This window comes from Aulonocara sp. 'chitande type north' Nkhata Bay, linkage group LG15, assembly GCF_057382095.1.
Source record: "Aulonocara sp. 'chitande type north' Nkhata Bay isolate Kocher_YH1m ecotype deep benthic linkage group LG15, A_spYH_male_GT1.1, whole genome shotgun sequence".
Classification (NCBI taxonomy): Eukaryota; Metazoa; Chordata; class Actinopteri; order Cichliformes; family Cichlidae; genus Aulonocara; species Aulonocara sp. 'chitande type north' Nkhata Bay.
The window spans coordinates 34,107,435-34,131,443 of NC_141358.1; the positions used below are offsets into that span (position 1 = coordinate 34,107,435).

The 24,009-nt window shown below is 40.4% G+C and overlaps 1 protein-coding gene across 1 annotated transcript; it reads left to right on the forward strand.

The window, feature by feature from the left end:
• The first annotated feature begins 1,210 nt into the window (after window positions 1-1,210).
• On the forward strand, window positions 1,211-23,249 carry meis2b (Meis homeobox 2b). The gene is made up of 13 exons (XM_086263038.1): window positions 1,211-1,560; window positions 1,790-2,004; window positions 2,355-2,496; window positions 2,648-2,698; window positions 2,936-2,986; window positions 3,083-3,229; window positions 5,348-5,462; window positions 11,015-11,154; window positions 13,494-13,570; window positions 14,284-14,342; window positions 14,450-14,539; window positions 15,343-15,439; window positions 22,001-23,249. The coding sequence occupies exons 1-12, from the start codon at window positions 1,549-1,551 to the stop codon at window positions 15,399-15,401; spliced, it is 1,158 nt and encodes a 385-aa protein (XP_086119164.1). The 5' UTR covers window positions 1,211-1,548; the 3' UTR covers window positions 15,402-15,439; window positions 22,001-23,249.
• The last annotated feature ends 760 nt before the right edge of the window (window positions 23,250-24,009 follow it).

A 24,009-nucleotide genomic window follows, 5' to 3' on the forward strand; every position in this document is an offset into this window, starting at 1 on the left:
GAGGCGAGGCTGCAGGACACAGGCGCCACCGGGCCCTCTGACCACCACCATGTGATGGGAAACCAATGTGGACTAATCTCTGGAAAGTTGCTTGTATAGTAAAATCACACATATAATAAAGGCAATTAATATTTTAACGCAAGGCAGTAATGTGTTCAGCACTTGAACTGTTGTTCAGTAAGACTCTTATTCTGTCAACTCAACAGATTGACCTTTGACTTCTGACTTGCACACCAAAAAGGTAAAAAAGAGAATAGAAAATCAATATGAAATAGTATTGAAACTTACACACACACACACACACACACACACACACACACACACACACACACACACACACACACACACACACACACACACACACGTGCGTGTGTACATATACTTGAAGTTATATTTCTTCTACCATACTATCTTTGCATAGTATGGTTCTTAAGTGTACTGCATTTATTTATTTATTTATTCTGCCTTGTCCACTTTGCTGCTACAACAATGTGAATTTCCCATCTCTGGGACTATCTTGCTCTCATCTCTCTCTTCTATTTTGACGGCTCTTCTGCCTCACTGATCGTTTCATCCGATGCAAAGCAAACCTTGAAGCTGGTGGCGTGTCACCGGCTCAGCTTCCTCTCGCTTAACGAGTGCTTGGTCTTCAAAATAAAAGCACGGAGACTAAACTTTGTGGCTATATATGCTGCAACTGATTTCGAAATTGAAAATTATCAAGTGCGGTCCATGTGTGTGGCCCTCAAATGATTTCCCATAGAACCGTCGTAGTGTACATAGAACCAGCTGTACACTTAGAACTACTTTCCTTGTTTGATATCGTGAGCAGCACTGAATTTATTTGACTCTGACACGTTTAATAAAAAACAAAAACAAAATACAGTTCCGTGTAAAAGGAAGTTCCATCTTAGGGATATTGTAAAAAAATGCAGTAGCTGGAGGGTTGGGGTATGAACTACTGTCCAGTGGCAGTAGGTAACATTCTTTTCATTTCTTGTTTAATTTGAAGACTTAACTGATGTAGAAGATGAATAAGAAGAATAAGATGATCTCTCTTAGACTTGAGCAGTTTTGTCCAGAGTCCTTTCTCCTGCTCCTAAGGCGATGAATGAATGAATGCATTTCGTGGCGTTTTATTTCGAAATCAGTGACCCTATAAAAACATTTAAAACCTCGCAGATTTCGCAGAAGGCTGGGGGCGGGTCCGTCAGCGCCGTGTTCTAAAGCGGAGTGGACCTGCGGACAGTGAGCGTGTTGGCGCGCAGAGGCGTGGGCATAGGGACGCAGTGAGACCAGAGATCGGCGCATTCCCGCGACAGGCACAGCAAAGCTGGGAACAGCATCACAGTCGCAGATCTGGCAAAGCGGTACCACGGGAACGTGTCAGTGTGCGCGAGGACGTGTGCCGTCTTACTCCCATTAACTCCGGACTCCATGCTACAAAAAAGGACACGGTTGCAGTTCCTTCGTGGATTCAAAAGTTTAAAACTTAACTAGTTATCCGCTCCAGGCTCCTGTGTACACGCGTGGTGACTGCGCACGGACATGGCGCAAAGGGTACGTCTAACGACCATTATTTCAATTGTTTGCACAATGACAGTCCACTTAATCACTAGTCACATTACATCCTTGAAAGAAACCTGAGGAACCTTTGAAAAACGTCATGAAGTTGCTATACTTATCAAAAAATATCAAATATGTTTTTTTTATCATGAAATCATCAATGTCGACTTTGAAATTTTCCTCTTATGTTCGTGCACTGACGGAACTCTAACTTTCACTCCAGTATGATGAGCTGACTCATTACGGAGGCGCGATGGACGGAGTCCCCGGCTCCATGTACGGAGACCCGCACGCACCCCGGCCCCTACCGCAGCTTCACCACCTGAGTCACGGGGCTCCCCCACACCCGACACAGCACTACGGAGCCCACGCTCCGCACAACATCATGGGCAGCTCCGTCAGCGACGCACTCAAGAGAGACAAGGACCAAATCTACGGGTGCGGACACAGCAGCAAACATTATTATTATTATTATTAATGTGCAGATTTGTGTTATAGAAAAAGGCGTAAGTTATTATTGTTTGTGTGCGATCAGCCTCTGAACAGTTTCATCTAAATTTCGGAAATTAAATATATTCAGTCAATGTACGTGTTGCAGCTCGTGTTGAGCTCGTTTTTGGGTGTCTACAGGTAGTTGGCGGCGGACGGATGAAATCCTCTCTGTGTATTAATATATTTGATATTTCAGTGGCATTAAGGAGGAAGACATAAATATGCGTGACAGGGCCGAGCGCTGGTTTGATGCTTCATGTGTAGGCCTCTGCGGCCTGTGCTCCTGTGTGTTGCAGCCACCCTTTATTCCCTCTGCTGGCTCTGGTGTTCGAAAAGTGCGAGCTGGCGACCTGCACGCCCCGAGAGCCCGGTGTGGCGGGAGGAGACGTCTGCTCCTCAGATTCCTTCAACGAAGACATCGCTGTGTTCGCAAAGCAGGTAGAACACACAAGCGAGAAACCAAGTGTCACCATTGCGCTCAGCACACGGCACTCTGCGTGTCACCGTGATGGAGGGAACTCCTGAAAAGTGGAAATGGAATCAGGTCCACAGCATTTACTCACGCACTCGGTTTCCTTTTGCTCTGCAGATCCGCGCAGAGAAACCTCTGTTCTCGTCTAACCCAGAGCTGGATAACCTGGTGAGCTCACCTTTCATTCTCTGCTGTCCACGCGCAGTAGGGCGTTACAGAAGTGTCCGCCCGCGTCAAACGCATAGCTGATTATGAGTTATGAATTATTATTATTATTATTATTATTATTATTATTATTATTATTATTAGGCTATTATTATTATTATTGGATGTGTGCTAATATTTTGAGGTTCTAGAAAACAACCAAAACGAAAGCATCAACAAAAAAATATTTGTGATTTTTAGATGATTCAAGCCATTCAAGTCCTGCGGTTTCATCTGCTGGAATTAGAAAAGGTAAAGATTCATTCTCACGTGGCTCAGTGAAAACAGGTTTTTAATCCAGTATTTCAGTCTCGTGGTGTTCGCTAAATGTGAGCTTGGCCTCGGCAGGTCCATGAGCTCTGTGATAACTTCTGCCACCGCTACATCAGCTGCCTGAAAGGAAAGATGCCCATCGATCTGGTCATAGAGGAGAGAGACGTCTGCAAGTCGGACTTTGACGACCTTTCAGGATCCTCCACTAATCTCGCAGATCATGTGAGTCACGGCGTGGAAACCTTTTTTTTTTGGTCGTTATTCAATATATATATATATATACTCTCATTGCTCGTTATTGTTATGATCTCTTTAAATATATATATAGATCATAAAAATGATGAAAAACAGGAAATAAAAGAAGCCCGTAACAGGTGCTGTTAAGGCAGCCTGTTCTATGGAAAGGCTTGAAAGAAAGGATGATCAGCGCCGGTGCTACGGCTGCAGCTTTGAACAGAAACGTTAGAGCGCAGGGCCTGTGTCAGGCTGTCCTGTGTGCCTCACACAGGACTTCCTATTTTTGTTCATTTACTAAGAAAGTCCAATTTTGAACTAATGTAGAGTTACATACAGCATGAGGATCTTAAAATGATGATGGCTGAAGTTTTGACACAAAAAAATTGGACTGGTAAAGAGTAGAATTAGAATGTAGAATTCCTGGGTTTACTAATGTTCCATTGTGGAGTTCATAGTTGCTGCAGATCAGATAAAAAAATTAATCTGAAATTGATGAATATTTATTTAAATAGATAAATAAAAGTATAATTTTTTCAAATGAGTAATTTCAGTAAATATACAGAAGCTCTCAAGAAATGACACTCATCACAATCAAGGAGGATAATGGTTAAACTGTGGTACAGCATGTCGTCCAACATCAGCTTTAGTGTGTCTTTTCTCTTTGGCTTTACTGGGTACATTTGTGTCAGAATCTCATTCTAATTTAATTAAATCTTATCCTTTTCAAATGTTCAAGAGTTTTGAGGAAAACTGTTAAACAGTGCTCATATTTAAACACTGAGTGAGGGAAGAGACACACTTTCCAGAGTTCTGAATGAGAATCAGTGCAGAGGAGCACTGAAACTGATGTGGAATCTCATTTGTCAGCAGTCTGTATGCTATATGCATTATTTTGTCTATTTAGTTATTGTTTGGTAAATTTGTTCATAAAAGATTTACATTAGGACATCCCGGAAATAGATATTTGATGTCGTGTATGGTTCTGTTGACGCTGCTTCAGTGATGTCAAACCTTCAGCATGAGCAACGACGCTGCTAAACTGAGAGAACATTTAAAGTCGAATGAAATGAAATGAGATGATCTGAATGAAAACAGGAAATTTCTACTCATTCAGTAGTTTGCAGTTTCATGAATGCATGCAGCTGTGTCATCTTAAAACGAACCCCAGTCCAAAAGTTACGTCTCTAAATATATATATTTAATGCAACTGTTTCCAATATTCAAGTGTGAGGAAGCACTTTGATTTTACCAATCCTTCTGAACGATATATGGACCTCAACTCAGTTTGACGTTCCAAGAACCTGAAGGACGTGTTTATTAGCTGCCACTGCACAACTGACAAGTGAATATGGTGTTGTAATATTCCATTACTTATTTAGAGCACGTGCTGGGTTGGAGAAGACAAAGCCTGTGTACTTTTTCATAAGTGCCTCATGTGCTCTGCAGTTGGTCAGTGTATAAATGATGGATGTAGCAGGACAGGACAGTGTGAGACACAGAGAGACTGTACAAGACTGTTTTTTCCTGTGTGAATGAACACAACACTATATACTAGGCTCCGTTCCTGTTACCAGATGTTCTTCATTAGCTTGATGAACATGAAAACACATGTCACCTCTTTTGAGTAGCTGTGTGTACCAAGGAGTTGTAATTATTGCATGGCTGGGTATGAAAAGAGGCTCCAGCATTGAGAGCCTTATTCATACTGTGCCATTGTCCCGGTGCTTCTTCTTGTCATCTGCTGAGCCCTTCATCTGATCACCATTTGCCAAACAGCTGACGCAGAGAGTGAAGAGGGTTTAGGCTAAAGTCTGAGTGGCAGGCCAGTGAGCCCAATAAATGCACGTTTCTCCCCAACTCTGGTCACAGAAACAGTCGGGACACGGCAGGATCCACATGCTGCAGGGTTACTAAACTGTTGCTGTTGTACTTTCTGCTCAAACCTTCCTCATGGACAAACTGGTATTGTCACATTACTTGTGTTTGTGCCTTCGCTTAACTGCATAATGGAACTCATACTGGACTTTACTGGACATTCCTTTTGTCTTTACCCTCGTCTTTCTTCCCTGCTTCATTTCCTTGTACCTGTCCACTACCTCTCAGAACCCAGCGTCCTGGAGAGACATGGATGATTCCCATTCCACTCCCTCTGTGGGTACTCCAGGACCATCCAGTGGGGGACACGTTTCCCAGAGCGGAGACAACACCAGCGAACTTGGTAAGAGCGCCTTCAGGCCTTCATAACAAAGGTTTGACTTTGTTGTGACCTCACCGGGCCCAGCTGATTGGTGATTCTGGGGGAGCATTTCAAGAAAGACAACACTCTTAGTTTGTCTAATCACTTTAGCTTAATTGCATTGATTGATAAAACAGATGATTTAAGTTCATGGAAGCCTGCTCTAAGACAGTGCCCAAGCTATAAAACACATACAGCAAATACACATATGTGTATTTACTCCCGGTTTTCTATATAAAAGGATATAACTATTAAGTCATATGGCCACAAGCATCCTCACGCGCTCTGGCTGTGGACCTTTTGGCTACCAGTATTTAGGTATGCAGGCATATCACTTAGCAATTTGTCTTTTTAATGTCCAGTTTAACCAAGAAATCAAAGCCTGACTATTTTTATATCAGCAAAATGATGACTTAATAATTCTTCCCGAATTGATTTTTGTCACAGTAAGTTTTCAAACATTATTCAGACTCATAAATTGTTCCTGTTTAGAATATAACTATTAAGGATTTGTGAGAATGGCAATAATGGTTTTGTTCTGGTTTGGTCTGCTTTCTCTGTTTAACAAACATACACAGAATATATTTTATTCATCCTTTACACTTTCTAAAGCATACATTTTCAAGAAATAATATTGCACATCGATACCTCTGTATTCTAGTAATCTTTTTCTTTAGTTCATTATGAATTGCTCTAGTAAGCACATATGCTGGTTGTCCCCTCACATCAGTTGTAGTTGATAAAGAAAACTGAGTTCACTGCTGTTATTGCCTGCTTCTGTCTCCCCGTGCTTGTGTCCAGCCCCGCTCTATCTTTTGTCACTCTGTGTCCTGCCTGTGGTTTCTGTTTGGAGGCTGTAACAGATTTATGACTTGCTATTTATGACTTTTAAGAGACTTTCTACCTTCTGCTCATCAGGTAGTAGTGAGCAGAGCATCGAAGAGAACAATTGGAAACTTAGATTCGATTATAAGAACATGGGAAAGTGAATAAGAGTCTTACTTTGATTATAAACACAGCAGTTTACAATCTTCACTTCTACATTTCAACTAAAATGCAGTAAGAGAGCAGTTTTGGCAAATCTTAATTGACACTTTAATGATCCAGAAGTTGGGTGCGGAGGTGAGCTGAGGAAGTCCATAGTCTAAATAGCCTTATGAATAGTTTCTTTCCTTTTGGCTGTTGTTTAAACAACAGCAGGGAAAACCCAAGGTCCATGCCCTTTGACCTGGTAGAGAATGGATAGTGGATGGGGGTGCAGAATGCCCCTTCATAGAGATGAAAGGACAGACTGTTTTCTGTATAAGGAAGAAAAGAAAAGATCCTTCTTCTCTAACCTGAAGAGCACACAACCTTAAAGGAACAAAATCATACTAAACTCAGTCAGAGCAGGCGGATGATCTTCACTGAGTTATAATATTGTAGTTATATGGGAATCGGTCCAGTCCAATAAAGAATGATTAATGTTGTGAGTATTTGGTATTTGGCAACACAAACCTTGCTTCTATTTTCTCACTGTAGAACTTGTAATAATATACAGTCTTTGCCTATATCGCCTCCAAAACTCCTCATTATTAACATTTTCTTTGCAGTAGTTTTACATTTGAAACAAACAAGGGTGTGGTTTGTAATATACATCGAACATTAGTGGTTCTGTTTTCTTTTCTCGAGTCGGTGATCCTAACCAAATCACCAGACGCACTATTTAAGCTCGGTAGCAGCACTTGGCATCAGTGCAGAAGTTGTAGCTGTAGTAGAGGGGAAAAGGAGAGTGTGAATGAATGGATCAATATTTCTTAGCATTCAACCAAGATCACAGGTATTCCACATGCTTCATTAAGGGCTTTGAAGCAAAGTAAACATACAGTAAAGTCTGGAAAGGAGCAACTGGGGAAATATCAGCACCACTTAATCTTATTTATTCATTATTTATTATTCAACAGTTTCTGAATGTTGTTAGACAGCAAATTTCATATTATGTCATCATAAGCTTGTTCTGTACGGGAGTTTTTAACGATGGCTTTGCTGACGTTTTTGTCCAAGATGTCCATCAATCAGTCTCCGCTGTTCATTATTGATTATTGGTTCATATATACATCAGTATATAAATCAGTCACAGTTTGACTACAGAAGAAATGAGATCAAACATAATTTCAACAACAGTGACATTTGTTCAGAAGCACACGACTCTACAAACTGGCAGAATTATTTAAAAACATTCCTAACAGGAAGTGATTATGGTATCGTCATCATTAGCCAAGCTTCTGTGGTCTGATGAAACCCACAGAAAAAAGAAATCCACTGTGACTGGGGAATACTGAAGTGGTTTGGTGGTACTGGTAGCCTCGTACATAACTGCCTGCTCCTCTGTAACCTCCCACTCTGTGGTCATTGCCTTGTAAGCTGTGTGATATGCAGAGAAGGCTGTGTTTGATAGCTCAACCGCTTGGTTTGACCACAGCTAAAAGGACCGTGCTCTCCCAGGAGTGTGGAGGGGGAGAAGGTGTCCATTCAAATAAAACAAAAGGCAGTGGGAGAAGCTAGAAAATCTCCTCACTCTTGCTGAGAAGTGGAATGTGAGGGACAGGATGTGTTGTACTTTTTGAGGTGCTGATATGTTAGTGACACCTCCCTTCAGCATCTATCTTACAAGTTATTTATTTTAAAAAAGATCACATTTTTGTATTTTATTGCCTGTAAGTGTGCATGTTTTACTTCAGTTTGCACAGACTGCTTACAAAAATGTTATTCAAAATTTTTGTTGTAATTAGCTTGAGGTCACACGTGAAATTATGCTCTAACTGGTCAGGAGCCACGTGTTCACACAGATACAAACAGTGTGCACATTTGTTAACAACGGATTTTGAGCCTATAATAAAGTGTATGTCTGTCACTGGATTTTGCAGTTTGAAGTTTTCAATGCTGTGGAGAAGCCATTTTTATTTTTGCTAACCTGTTTAGGTAAAACAGCGGATGATGAGAGCATAATTTATAGTTATACTATAGTTACTGCAAGCACACACATCCTCTGTAAATCCTGCTTATCTTAAATTGTCTCTGTACCTCAATCATAGGTGAAAAACATGATTTTTCACCTATGATATCATCAATCACTCAAAAAGTGGATTCATATATATATATATATATGGAAAGAAAGAATAAATAGCTCTCACTGCCACATGGTGCTGCTACCATGAAAGCTTCCTGCCGTCAAACAGATGCTCCTCCGTATCAGAGTTTCTAACTGTCATGTGTTCACTTTCTGTGTTGGAAGTCTTCCCGGCTGCTCCATTCTATGCTCTGTCTCATGTGTAATAATGGGAGGAGTCTTGGGGTGTCAGTGATGATGAATCAGGGCCCTGCTGAGCTCATTAGGTAGCCCACGCTGGCTTTGCATCAGTGATGCTGCTGGGGGGGTGCGACAATCAGTTCTGCTAGCTGCTTCTCACTTACCAACATGTCCAGTGGGGAGATTAATATAAAACAATTTAAATATCTAGATGTTATTTTTGGGTTTGTTTTTTTTCTAAAAACATTTCACTGCTTTTTAAAAATGATTATTTTCCTTTAAACATATAATAAATATCACATTTACTGTGGGTCACGCCATTTACGTACCAGACCAGATGAGCAGCCAAAGGGCTGTCTGACTGTTTGGTTTTCAGAGCGGTCAGTAGAACCAGATCTATCTATCGAGTAAGCTGAGGAGGTATAAAAAAAAAAAAAGGAAGACTTGTGTTGATATCTCAGGATGCTATTTTTTGTGTGTGTTTTTCTTCACCCCGGGGCAATACTCCAGTCATCCCTGCGGTATCTTCCCCCCTCCTTGTACCCCCTCGTGTGTCACGCGTGCAGACACTGGAAGGCAGACTTAACTAGGGAGGGGGAGTAGAGATGAAAAAGGGTGGGAGCAGAGGGGCATGGGAGACTTGCACGGGCATATGACTTTGAGACTGCACTGTCACACACTGGTTAGATTGGCTGAGTTGCCGGAGAACAGTCAGAAGCGATTAGTGTAGCAGAGGATATGCCCTGCGGCTTTTCCCTCTCTGGAGCAGAAGAAAGGAGAGGAGAGGAGCAGACCAGTGATGAGGATGAGGGGTGGAGAGGGAACAGTGTGCCTCCCTTTGATACAATTAAGCTGAGCAAGACCTTTTCTCTCTGTCTTTCTTACACAGCTATCATTTTAGTGGAGATTTGAATATTCTTTGGGTTCAGTTTCTCTGGCCGCTATATGTCAGTGTCGGTGCGTATGTAGTTAATTAGAATGATTAGGTCAGTCTGAATCGAATGTGCTCGTGTTACATTTTTTCCTAAAGAGTTGAAGTAAGAATACAATTTTATGCTGGTTAATTATCATCATGTTGAAGTTAGCAGTGACAGCAGCTGGACAAACAAACAGGAAGACAGCAGCAGGGGACGGAAGCAACAGGAACGCTATCCTGTCTCTGACTTACAGCTGGTGGACACCATCCGTAAAACTCCCACAGCCCCTGGAGCCTGACCCTGGAACAGGGCTTTTTAGTGTCAATATTCATTAGCTGAAATATTTATGCATGAATATAGCTCATATAGGCACATTTGATTGATGCATCTCTAAAAACAAAAAGACATACTAGGGCATTTCTTAAGAAAAGTAGGGTTCCTGTCTCGCCTCAGGGGAGGAGTCTCTCAGATGCATTATTCACATACCCTCCAGGCAGGCTTTCAAGGCTTCTCTGCCCCGAGGGCAAGAAAAATAACCACCACTGTTAAAAGTAAATCATCTCGCATGATGCACAATTAATGTCAGAGAAGGAGAGAGACCAGAGTCCCCCTTGTGTTGCAAGTTGGAGTGAGTTAGCTTGTGGGAGCGGAAATCTCAGCTTAAAGGAAGCCTCCTGCTTTGACCCGCGCCAGCTTCCTGCTGAAATCAAACAGAGATGCTGCTAATAGCAGGATCCAGAGCAGGAATGATGCTGTGATGCAGACAGCCTGACACTTGTATTGTTGATGAAGGAAGGGGGAGGGGGAGTGTGTGTGTTGGATGGTCATACTGAACTGCAAGGAGAAGGATTCACGCTCTAACAACCCATCCACCCACACCCCCTCGTTCTGCCTTAGTCGCCCATACGGACACATCGCTGTGACTTTAAACACACTGGGTTCATACTTCATTTACAAGCTTGGCTTTCTGTTTTTGTTTGTCCCCACTTTTACTTCAGTCCTGCTTCAAACAGAGGTCACATACACATACGAGTACATAGAACACAGTCTGACTGCATTTTGAACATTCATTATCTCATGTCAGCCGCACAGCTCCTGCAGTCATTACCTCATGTCAAAGCCGTGGCTCACATTGAATTAATAACTCTTGGTTTTACTGAGCTCCTATGCTACAAACTCCTCTTCATTATCCAGTGGCCGGGAAGTAAAGCAGAGGTGAGACAAAGAAATTTGTACTGCCGTGCCATAAAGGAGAACGTGGCTCTATAGAGAGATCGGGCCATGTTAAAGCTTCCTGATAATATGACTCCTTTTGTTTCTGATTGCAGGTGACGGCCTTGACAACAGCTTGGCATCACCAGGCACGGGAGATGAGGATGACCAAGACAAGAAGAGACAGAAGAAACGAGGCATCTTCCCCAAAGTGGCGACAAACATAATGAGAGCGTGGCTATTCCAGCACCTTACAGTAAGCGAACAGAGCCTCATTCAGACAAGCCACATCTAGCTGTGGCTTTTTATACAACTGCAACATTTTCTCCTCTTTGTAATAGAAACCCTACAATGTGCACGAGGACAGAATGTAATGTCGTCCAGCTAAGGCCGCGCCATCAGGCAAAAGTTGTTTGAAATGAGTCCTCACTGTTTTTCTGTGTTTTCCGAATGCATCTTGAAACCATGTTCGTCTTTGTTCCATTGCAAGAGAACGGAGCAAAGAGGAACTTGTGACTAAAGGTCCCTTTTTTGAAATAGCAGTCCAGGCATTTTCTTCAGAAATCAACATCAGAAGCCTTTCATTCAAAAGAAGCTCATCTCTGTAAAGATGTTGAGCACATCCAACAAGGACAGCATCACGTTTTATCCAATGATCACAGCCTCCTCACCTTTTCTACCTCTTATACTCTTAGATGTGCTGTAACCCCTCACTTGTTTAGTTTTTAAAAGGCCCACACAGGTCCTGGACTTGGAGTAATCCCTTCCTTTCCAAAGCCCACCTTTAGATTCTGTAGATAAAGACAAGGATAGTTGAATTATCCCCTCTGTGTTCCCATCTCCTTTCAGGCCTAATTTGTTAAGCACAAGTATTTGCCATGGCAGGATGTGTCTATGAAAAGTGTGCAAGGGGACTTTGGCCCCTCAAAGGCCTTTTGCAACACCCAAGCGCTCAAGCATTCATCACTTGTTGAGGGTGTGAAAGGAGCGGGATTATGTTTTGTCAGACATTACAGTGTGAGGCCTGTGGTTAGATGTCTGTGGGGGCAGTGGGGATGTTTCTATCCATCAGTAGCTGTCCCCTCCTGCTTTTGTTATCTCTTCTTAAAGCTCTTAAAGGTTTTGCGAGAGTGCTGTATAAAAAGCAGCAGTGCAAGGATTTAATTCAGTAGATTATCCGTTACCTGCTTATTAGCAGAACGATATCTATTGGTTTCCATGCAAACCTTTATCTCTCTACATTCAAAGATTGGTGTCAGAGTTTGTAGAGCAAACTTTCATAAGTGTTCATAAGTGTCAGCTGAAAAGATGTTCTCTCACCTTGAATTTAAGCACTTGTTTGCATGTAACACCCATGAATGGGGTTACATGGAGGTAGAGCAGGAAGGTTGGTGGTTCAATCCTCCCCAAATATCCTTGGGGAGGTTTCTAACCCCAAGTTGCTCCATCGGAGTGTAAATGTGTGAATGGCTTTGAGTACTGAGTAGAAAGGTGCTGTATAAAAAACATTCTGTTTGCTGTTTACTAATCATTTACAGCATCGTTCTTGGAGTGAATTTCAAACATGAAAAAGTCATTCTCAGTGTGGCCATTTGTACTGGAAAAAGCTGAGAAAATGAGTTAAGTTATCTAACATTGAATCCAAAACAACATTATCTAAAGTACATTATGTTACTTCTTTCAGAGTATTTTAAATGCTACTCTTCTGCCAGCTGAGAGCTAGGAGGGGGCAAAAAGCATCCTCAGTACATAGACTGTGTGTGTTTTATTACAAGTGTGTGACTATCCACCATCACACACTTGATTTCACAAAGCTAACTGTGCATTTTCCCCTCTGGTTATTTAAATTGGTGTCTCTTCTTTCCTCTCTGTGCATCTCTCGTGATATTTGGAGGCCTACTGTACAAATGCTTGCGTGTGTGTATTTGTAATATATATGGTTGTGTTTAAGCTTGTAAGTATATGAGTGTGTCTTTGTGGACGTCTGAATGTAAATGTAATAATATACAGTGCTGTGAAAAAGTGTTTGCCCCCTTCCTGATTTCTTGTTAATATTTTGTGTATGTTTGTGTTTGATGACCTAAAATATTTAAGTGTGACAAACATACAAAAAAAAAAAAAAAAGGAAACCAGTATGTGTGTGTGCTTGCACTGACTTTCCCTGAAAAGTAGTTTAAAGCTCATCCTTCAACGATGACTGCGGGAGATGGCCTGACAGCAGCAGAATGGAGACTGGCCCACGACCCTGCTTTGAGTAGACAGGTCACTTCTGTCTGCCATCTGCCACCCTTCTCCCAGAGTCTCACACACACTCAAACACAGAGTTTGCAAAGGGACTGGGGCCAGAGGAAAAGAGGTTGAATCAAGACAGGGAGGGTTGGGGAGTGGCCTGGCCTTACTGGGTCCCAAATAAAAGCTACCATTGTATACCATCCAATAATTTTATATACCACCCGGTTAATGCTAAATGCTGTGGCACAAAGCCACATGCTTTAGTGTAAAATGTTTGGGAGCCAAAACAGGACCAGGTTGTGTGTTTGCAGAGTTAATTTGTGCATCACTTATCTATTAGTCTATCTTCCTTTTTGCTAATAGCACCCATACCCATCAGAGGAACAGAAAAAGCAGCTAGCACAGGACACAGGTCTCACCATTCTTCAAGTGAACAACTGGTAAGTTGGTGTAAAACCAGATAAGTAAGCATCTTCATATGTTCAACATTTTTGCTTTGTGCAGTGCAGAATATACATAAAACCTGACTTTTGCTGCTGAAAATGCCCAAATTACCTATATTTAACACATAAGTAATGCTTATGAGTTAAATACAGGTAATTTTAATACTTATAATAAGTATTATCATTACTGAATGAACAGGTGACACAGGGTGGTGCAGTGGTTAGCGCTGTCATGTCACAGCTACAGGTCTGAACCCAAATCAATACATGTGTAGGTTGTGTTACTTTCTCAAAGTGACCCAAATTATTTTAATAAGGAAAAAAACAGGCTTTTGGTCAGGTCCCTGGAGACGCACGGAAAGGTTCCAAATTACAGTGAAAGTGTTCATAAATACTGACTTTAGGTGACAAAACACTTCGTCTTCTTCATTTTTGATAATTACAAGAGGGATGGCATTTTAGAGGATGTGTTTTTACAGAGAATGCACTTAATTTCTGTGCAAAGTTATCAGAAATCTCTGTGTACTAACACCACTGGGAAAGAAACTAACTGTAATTTATTTTCTAAAAAAAAGTCGAAAAAAGTATTCTTTCACGTCAGGGTTTTTTTTTCTTTTTTTGGATCATGTATCTGTTCTCAAGGGTCAAGAATATTGAACTTAATAAAAAATATTTAAGCATTTTCATTGTTACTGATCTTTGTTTTCCAGGTTTATCAATGCAAGGAGGAGAATAGTCCAGCCTATGATTGACCAGTCGAACAGAGCAGGTTCAGTGTTCACTATACTGCTAATAGTTCCTTTCCTTCAGTATGAATTGGGGTCGAAATTTAACCTCAAGTTAACCAATAGTCTTATTTCTCATCTTCTCTCACAGTAAGTCAGGGTACAGCTTACAGTCCAGATGGCCAGCCAATGGGAGGCTTTGTTCTTGATGGGCAGCAGCACATGAATCTTCGACCTGGTGGTGAGTAATCGCTCAAACATTTATTTAAAAAAAATAATCATGACGGACAAAATCAGTGTAACAGGTTTCATCTTGTCCTCGTGAGTTTCTATGGTCTAGTAAAGTAAACCTTGTTATTTGTCCTTATCTTAATGAAAATGAGGGCATGGTTAAATGCAGCCCCAGTGGACAGAAAATAAGAGTATGTGGGTCAGGCCAGTGCATAGGTCAAGAAAGTCCATCTGCATGCGTATAAGTGTATCACTATGAAGTGAAAATGTAAAAATACAATTTCTATTTTAAAAAAACAAAACAAAAAAAAACCCCGACGTTTGCATCAGCTTTTTAAAACCCCGTAAACGGGGGAACAAATTAAGGTTGTACCGCTGTTCAAGTTCCTCGTGTGAGAGACATATAAGTAATACTGAACATAATACAAAAAGAAGGACAGGATAAAGATATAAAGTGACACAAAGCAGGTTTTATATGTTAGGAAGTGGCAACAACCATAGAGGAACATGTCTATATTATCTATGTCTATAGTCTTCATTGAAAATGCAAAAAAGAACCAAAAGTCAAAGAAGTGGCATATATAATAAATGCAACATTTGATTCAGAGCACATCACTTTATGAGTGAAACCTATCATTAAACAAGTAAATATAAAAGTAGTTATGTTGTGTATTTTTACTCAAGAAAGGTTGATGCTGAACTTAAAAGTCCTTTATGAATATTTTGAAAAATTCAATTGGTTTCTGTGATACTGTGCAGGACTGTTCTGTCTTGTGTTGGTGGTTCTTAACAGTGTATTTACTTTACTTGCAGGGCCGATGGGTAGCATGGGTATGAATATGGGGATGGATGGGCAGTGGCACTACATGTAAATTCACTCCACTGAGGCAAGCCTGAACAACAGGGTGAAGTAAGAAGTAAAGTTTTTGTCACTTTTCATTTTGTTTCATCCCAGAAAAGCAATTTTGAACTCTTGAACTCACTTCTCCTTATCTCTTATTACTTGGTCTTCCACTCTGCTCTTTCAGTTTGTTTACAGTCTAACACAGCAAGGTCTTTTAATTGTCATGGTAATGCCAGCGTTAGGTATCTCAGCACAAACTTGTGGAATTAGAGATTTTCAGTTATTCTTTTACAAATAGATATGAAACTGAAATAAGAAAGAATGTCAGTATCTTCTTAATGGTTTCACAAATGACATCTTTTTGGCTCAAGTTCATGCATTGCACAAGGCTTTAGGATTGGTGCCTTGTCAGACTCCTTTCTTCTTTTTTTTAAAACAATTATTTACATATAAACTATATTATTTTTGTAGATGATTATTTCAGTCAGTTCAGATTTTAAACATCCGTGGGGTCAGTCAGACCATCTTTCAGAATAAAAAGCTTTTTTTTCTCTCAGTAAACATCAGTAAACAAGTCATTGTGGGGGAAACAGATTCACACTCCATTTTAAATCTAACTTCAACCACTTTCTCTCTCCTTCTCCACCCCCAACCCGCCAGTTTTGTCCTCATTCTCTTCTCCCGCTGCAATTTGATTAAGAATCGGGTAATGCTCCCCCCTCTGTCTCCCCTTCCACCCTCTATCAGCTTCTCACCTCTGCTGACAGTTCTCAAATCAAGACATATCGCCTGCCGGAGGCACCAACCACAGAGAATTTTATTTAACACCCACTCTCCTCTGCTCAATGAGCCATGCTGTAATGACACTTACCTTGATTAATAGAGCTTTTTATATGTAAATAGGAGCTGCATTTGCTCATTTTTTTTAGCAGGGTGATTTTTTTTTTTGCCAGTGCAGCCCTCTCTTCCCTGTCTAATAATTCCAGGGCTCTGTTAATGAAGTTCACAAGGCTTATTTTAAAACATACATCTACATAGAAACATTGAGCGCTCTGAATCAGTGCTATCTGTATATTTTTGTAAGGTATTTAATGTAACTATTTCTCTGTGAATGATCACTGACTGTCTAGTTTCTCCTGATCTCTGGTGAGTGCATATGCTGATAGTGGCAATAAATCTCTTCCAGACTGCATCAAGAAAGAGAGCTATGTTTGGAGTAATATGAGGGTTTTTCCATGCACAATAAAGCCTGAACCATAACATTTAGCCATTACAGAACAGATGACTGAATCTACACAATTTTATACTCCTCTGTTGTGCACTCTTTTTTGATTGGTCCACCATATGCTATGTTATGTACTGCACATGTCAGTTTTAAACTAATAGCAATTTTTGTTGGATTAAAACAGAAACACTCTTTGAGGTAATGTTTGAATTTACAGAATCAGTTTAGTTTAAAGCTACTCAGGCAATAGTTTAGTCAGTTAGATGTATTGTGTCACAGCAGACAAAATATTAAAACCCAAAACAAAATAGCTTCAGTTCATTAAAATATTGCAATGCAAAAATGAAAAAATAAGCGACTAATTTTAGTAGAAAAAAAAATCAATTCAGTTTATGTATATAGCACAAATCACATTGTGCTATAAGGACCTTGAGGCAACAAAGTGAAATAATGCAAGAGTCCAATCAGCTAAATAATTATAATACAAAATATAATCAAAAATAAACACAAGTATTGTGGTAGGCTTAAATGGAATAGACTCCAACCGTACCAACAAACACGCACACACACATTCTGATGACTGTATCAGGTATAACTTCAGTATCTTGCTAAATGACACTTTGACATGTGGATTGCTGTTCCACATGTTCCCCTCAACCTCCTGAGCCACAACTGTCCATTTAATCACAAACTTCATCATAGCCACCAGGGGAATCCAAGCAGTGCATATATTCAGATTGAATTCAAAATGATTTCAAACGACAAAAACAAAATAGAGTTCCTTCAGAAATATGGATTCATTCTCACAGCTAGCAGTTCATCAGTGTTACATGAAACATATTAGTCCGCTCTAATGTGTGACATTTCCCTGCACATTTACTCTTTAGTACGAAAGAGGATTAGGGCCACTGGAAAAAAAAAAGTGGGCACGTCTTTTTTTTTTCTTCTTCTTTTCCAGAATTCTAAGAAAAAAGTCAGGATTCTGACTTTTTTCTTAGAATCCTGACTTTTTTCTCAGATATCTGATTTTTTCATCAGAATTCTGAGATTAAAGTCAGAATTCTGACTTTTTTCTCAGAACTCTGGAAAAGAAGAAAAAAAAGACATGCCCACTTTTTTTCAGTGGCCCTAATCCTGTTTCGTACCTTAGATTATCATCTTGTCTGAGAGAAAAATACCGAAGACAGGTGGGTGTTCTTTCTCACAGTATTTCCTCTGGGTCTTCTAGGACCTATATAGTTCATATTTTGTCTCATACATCTGTGAAACAGAATTTGATTTCTTCCTGATTTCTAATTTGTTTGCATAGTTGCCGCACCTGAATGTTTCAGATCATTGTTCTGTTGCATAACCCAAGTGTGCTTGAGCTTTAGGGCACAAACTGATCTTTGATGAATTCTGCTCTCTACCAGAAAATCATTGGCCAAGTCATCCAAATCCTGAAGCAGCAAAGTAATCCCAGACCATTACACTACCACATTTGACTGTTGCTATGATTTTTTTTTATGAGAGGTGTATGCTAGTTTTATGTCAGATGTAATTGGATGCAAATCTTCCAAAAAGTTCTCAATGTGAAAATGTGAGACAAGCCTTTGTGTTCTGTTTGGTCAACAGTGGTTTTTACCTTGGAACAGATGCCATTTTAGCCCAGTCACTTTCTTATTGTTTAATCATGAAAAGTGGGACCTGCAGGTCTTTGGATGTTGTTATAGGTGCTTTTGTGAGTTCTTGGAGACTTGTCAGTCTGTCTTGGAGTAATTTTGATAAGCCGACCACCCCTGAAAGGTCCACCACTGTTCCAAGATTTTCTATTTATGGATAATAGCTCTCACCATGGTTTGCTAGAATCCCAGAGCTGTAGAAATTATTTTGTAACACTTTTTAGACTGATAGATGTTGGTGATTTTGTGTGTCATCAGTTTCTTTAGATCATAAAAGATTTTTGAGATCTTTTATCCTGCTTCACTTTGTCAGACAGGTTCTATTTAAATGATTTATTGATCCAATGGGTCTGTCAGTACTCAACCCTGGTGCAGCTAGTGAAACTTGAGCTTTCCAGAAATTGCTGGTTAATCTTTGTGACAAGGGGGTTTTAATTGTTTTTTCCCCTTAATAAATGAAATAATTATTTTAAACTGTATTTTGCATTTACTTAAGTATCTATCTGTAACATTAAAATTTGTTTGATGATCTGAAACATGTATGACAAATATGCAAAACAACATTTTTTTCACATTACTTTATTTTATGAATTCACTCCTCTAGCTGACAAAGCCCATCCTCAGTAGCTCCTTGAGGATTGAAGGCCTTACTTCAATCTTACTAAAAAGCAAAATCCTAAAACAAAACACAAGTAGACTTGTAAAACCTGACTTGGAAAAGAAAAGTAGCTGCTATCCCTCAGGACAATTGAGAGCAAGATAAACTAAGTTTGTCAGGTCATTAAGTGTTGTGGAAATGGAAGCTGCTGTGTTACAAAACATAAAAGAAAAAAGACCTGCACTGCCTTTGCCACCAAACCCTTCGACCGCACAGAGGCTGTAAATGACTTTCATAATAAAAGCTGAAAAGCATCAGTAGCAGTTTTTTTTTCTGGCACTTGTAAAATATGACAGTTTCTTTGATATATATTATTCACTATCGTGTGGCTATCTCACTACTACTATTGTGACTACTACTGTGTGAACAGGATGCCTATGAGTGGTTTGGCCTTTCAAAAGAAAATTCTCTTGAATGCTAAAAGACAGGACAGAACAAAAGCCACGCTGTGGAAGAGAGCCAGAAATAAGTAATGATTCAAGACAGAGAGGTGTATAAACACATACTGAGAAAGGTGACTGAAGAAGAAATACTCAATTCATCATGGAAATCCACCTGCAGCCTACACCTATTGGAGAAAAATGATCTGAATTTCCGGAGCAGGACCACACCTCCAAACACGGCCCTTCCAGTTCTTATATTATATATGACCCCCAAGTTCTACAAGCTGTTTGTTCCCGTTTTCGTGAGAACACGTTTCGTTCTTGTTCTTTCGAGAAGATCTTTAATACAACTTATCTCACAAGAGTAACGTAATTTTACTCACCCTTCCATTTGCTTACAATCGCCCTCTTGTCCGTCACCACATCAGATGAAGAACTACACAGCTCTGCTTCATCGATTTCCCTCCAGGCAATCCAAGAAACCCAAACACTCTGAACGTCAACGCGGTGCTTCAGAGTAACCGAACGCCGCTGACACCTGCCGTCCCAGGAAACTTTCTAGCAGTTTTCTTGCCAGCCAACAATCCGGTCTGCTACATTGATCCATCCAGTCATTTTCTCTCCGCTAGATCCAGTTATGAAGTAACTCCGGCTGCTCGCCACCTCTGTGAAATTCAGCAAAGTCACCCACCAGCAAGTGTTGAGTTAACCCTTCCAAAACTGCTTACTGTCACCTTCGTTTCAGAAATTGGCACAGTAGTTATCGCTGCCTTATCCAAAGTAAATTAACCAACCAGGCATCCCCTTTCCATCTTCTACTCCAAGACAAGCTCACGAGCCGTCAAGCCATTACCACAAGTCTCAAAATCCCGGCATGTGTCACTGTCAGAGCTTCTGTAGAGTCTAGCTACCTGATCGAGAGTTCCCCTCATTCATCTATCAAGGTCTTTCATTGTCTGAAATTTTCTTTGATCTCCTCTCCCACCATTTCTTCCCGATTTTTCTGAGCCCATCCGCTCCACTCTATGGAATCCTCGACAACCTTATTGAGGCCACGGGCTGCTTATCTGCGCTATGCCTACCAGTGATGTTACTGCAGAGGTCTTTGGCCTTCATACCGCACAGTATGAATAGTTATTATTACTGTTATTAGTAATTATTATCACAGTTGTTACTGCTTCTCATGCGAGATGCCTTCATTGGGGATCTGCCAGGCCCAGGAGCCACCACCAGTCCCCTCCGAGGCCTTCCCCAAACGGCAGCTCAATTCATGTTTAAGCCATTCACCTTTATCTACTAAAAAAAATGCTGTCAAAAATGAGGATGTGGGCCTAGCAGGGAATTGTAGCATAACTAAGGGAGGATTCAGGGTCACCTGATCCAGCCCTAATTATATTTTTTAGCAAAAAGGAGTGTTTTAAGCCTAATCTTAAAAGTTGTGGTATCTGTGTCACATCTGCTGAGGTCTACGCAAACAAACTAAAGTGAGGGAAGAATGAGATAGAACTAACAAAACCTAAACTGGGAGAAGCTAAACACAAAAGCACGAGATGCATAGAAAAACAATACAAGAACCTGAAAAATGAAACCTGGGTCTTGGGGAAACATGAGGGAAGACAAGCAGATGAACCAACAACAGACAGAGGAGAACAGAGGACTAAATACACACTGATAATGAGGGGATGGAAAACAGGAGGGAAACACAGCTGTGGCTTATCAGAAGCAATGGGACAGGGAGGAAGCAAAACTGAACACACTAAACACAAGACGAGGGACTATCATAATAAAACAGGAAACATGCTGAGACACAGACGCGACACTGGAACTGGGGAACAGAACATAATTAACTTGACATGATACATGGACCACAGAGGAGTAGTGAAACCTAAGAAGTAGAAACCACAAAATATAAAAAGAGAATAACTAAAGAAGAAAGAAATACAAATTACTAAACCATGAAAAACACAAAATCGAAGAATATTCAAAAACCAGAATCCAAACCGGAAGCTGGTTCCATAGAAGAGGGGCCTGAAAACTGAAGGCTCTGCCTCCCATTCTACTTTTAAATACTCTAGGAACCACAAATAAGCCTGCAGTCTGAGTGCTCTAATTGGGTGATATGGTACAGCAACGTCAATAGAATAAGATGAGCCCTGATCTTTTAAGACGTTGTATGTGAGGAGCAGGATTTTAATGCAATTCTGGGAGCCAATGAAGGGAAGCCAATACTGGAGAAATCTGCTCTCTCTTTCTAGTCCCTGTCAGGACTCTTGCTGCAGTATTTTGGATTAACTGAAGGCTTTCAGTGAGTTTTTAGGACTTCCTGACAATAATGAATTACAGTAGTCCAGCCTAGAAGTACTAAATGCATCAACTAGTTTTTCAGCGTCACTCTGAGACAGGATATTTCTCATTTCTAATTGGTACTGAAAGTAACCGTACATACCGTTACATCTGTGAGATGATTATGAGTAACTTTTCCTCTAATGGTTAAAATCTGCTGTGATGAAGCCTACTTGCCAATGCTGTGTAGTCTATCATTGTAAATGTAAATGTTATTAGGATATGATCAGATAAGAGACAGTTTCTATGGCATGTCTTAGAGCAAGATCTACATTAAAGTGTTTTTTCAGAGACAGGACATGTTGTGGGTCAGTGGGTCAGAGCAGCTGTGGACTCATCTCCTTTCTTTGTGTCCAGGCCTTCATGGTTGGCTCAGGGATCTCCTTCTGGCTGCACAGATCTGTTGACAAGTCACACTTCTGACCGTACATCTACCTGACAGTACCACTCCCACATCCTGCGTGCGCCTGTGGAGGATCACCACGGAAACGTGTCATCAACTCAGCCCACAGATTTTTGATGTGAGCTGAGGAGCTTTGCGTCTGCACAGGAAATTAGAAGAGCAATGACTATAGAGAGGAAGAACCAAACATATCCTCTGTTTCATTTTAAATTATTTATTTATTTTTCTACAAAGACAGACTTCTTTGTTTTTCCTGTCCACCCTCCCCAACACACACACCCCTACCTTTTGACCACCTCTTAAAAAAAACTGTACAACGAAAACCACACACACACACACACACACACACACACACACACACACACACACACACACACACACACACACCTTGATGAGAAAAAACCCATATGTTTCTAAAACGATGGGAACTCGATTGTGCTGTAGAGATTTGTGCTCTTTGTTTGGCTCTTTCAGTCCATATTCGTGCTTGTGATCTGTTAGACGTTAGACTGCAGCTCTTCTCACGGACACGTTTTGTAGCCAAGCTCAAAGCAAGATTTTGTAAGAAAACTCTGTGATTGTTTGTTTCTGCATTTCTTTCTTCTGTTTGACATCTCACAGTTTTTAGACTCCTGGATGGAAGGATCTGGATGAGGGAATATGAGATGATGGTTGTGAGTTGAATTCCTGACAATGTTTAAAATCATTTTGTAGCACCAAATCACGGACAACAAATCTGCACTAAAAGTAAATAAAGACTTTACGGAGGAAAGCAAAAACGAGCACGGAGCAGAGCTTTGTGTTTTACTTGAACAGCGGGCCTAAGGAGAAAGCAGCTGAGGCCGCAGCAGCGGTTCGTGGAGCAGGTCACGTATCTGTGGTTCGATACGAGACGAAATTGCAGTTGTCTCGTATTATTCGATTGATGGCGGCAGAGATGATGGATGGGCGATTTCAAGAAAATCTGAAACAAGGCGGAAGCTCCAGCTTTCACTCCAATATGACTACCGTGGCTGCTGCTCTGGGTGTATGTGTGTGTGTGATAACACTAATTATTAACAGGACAACATCATTAAATTAAGCACATATGGAATAATAAATAAATACATTAATGCAGCGAACAGCTCGTTTATCACTGTCAGCCTGCACCGATTATCTGCGCTTTGTACTGAAGAGCAGCAAACTCTTAATACATGTTTAATAAATGCTAAAAAAAAAAAAAAATCGATCCATTATTATTATTATTATTATTATTATTATTATTATTATTATTATTATTATTATTATTATTATTATTATTATTATTATTATTATTATCTATCTGTTGTTGTAGCACTAGTAAAATACCTACGGCCAATTTCAATTTAAAATACCCTCATACATGTGTTTAAACCGTGGGAGGGAGAGCCCGGAGAGACCCACGCAAAACGGGGACAACAAACCCCACACAGAAAGGCTGCAGACTGGATTCAAACCCAGGACCTTCTTGTCGTGATGCGACTATGCTAACCACCAAATAAAGAAGGAAACACATCGTCTTTTAACTGTGGCTTTAATCATCAGTAAATCAGTAATAACAGAGTTACATGTGAAGTGCCAGGCCACTGTTTCGATCTGTTCACATTTATATACAGAACACCTAAGCAAGAAAATGGAAAAGAAAAAAGTGGTTTATATTTAGTATTTACTGTTGTTTAACAATTAACACGTATCGCTTATTTCATCATCTTATTGTATTCCACGGTCTATTTTCCGTGTGTGTTCAGTTAATATTTTAATACTACCAGAAACGAAAGGTGCAAAACTGCATTTAAAGGCCTCACAGTGACAAATTGTAGCCAACTACAGTGAAAGAAAAAAAGTTTAAAGAATGTCGCAGGAAGCGATTTTGTGCGTGTTCTTTTCCAGGCCGAGGAGCTCCGCTGTAACGGGCCTAATTCGTGCATCTCCTATGCTGAACATT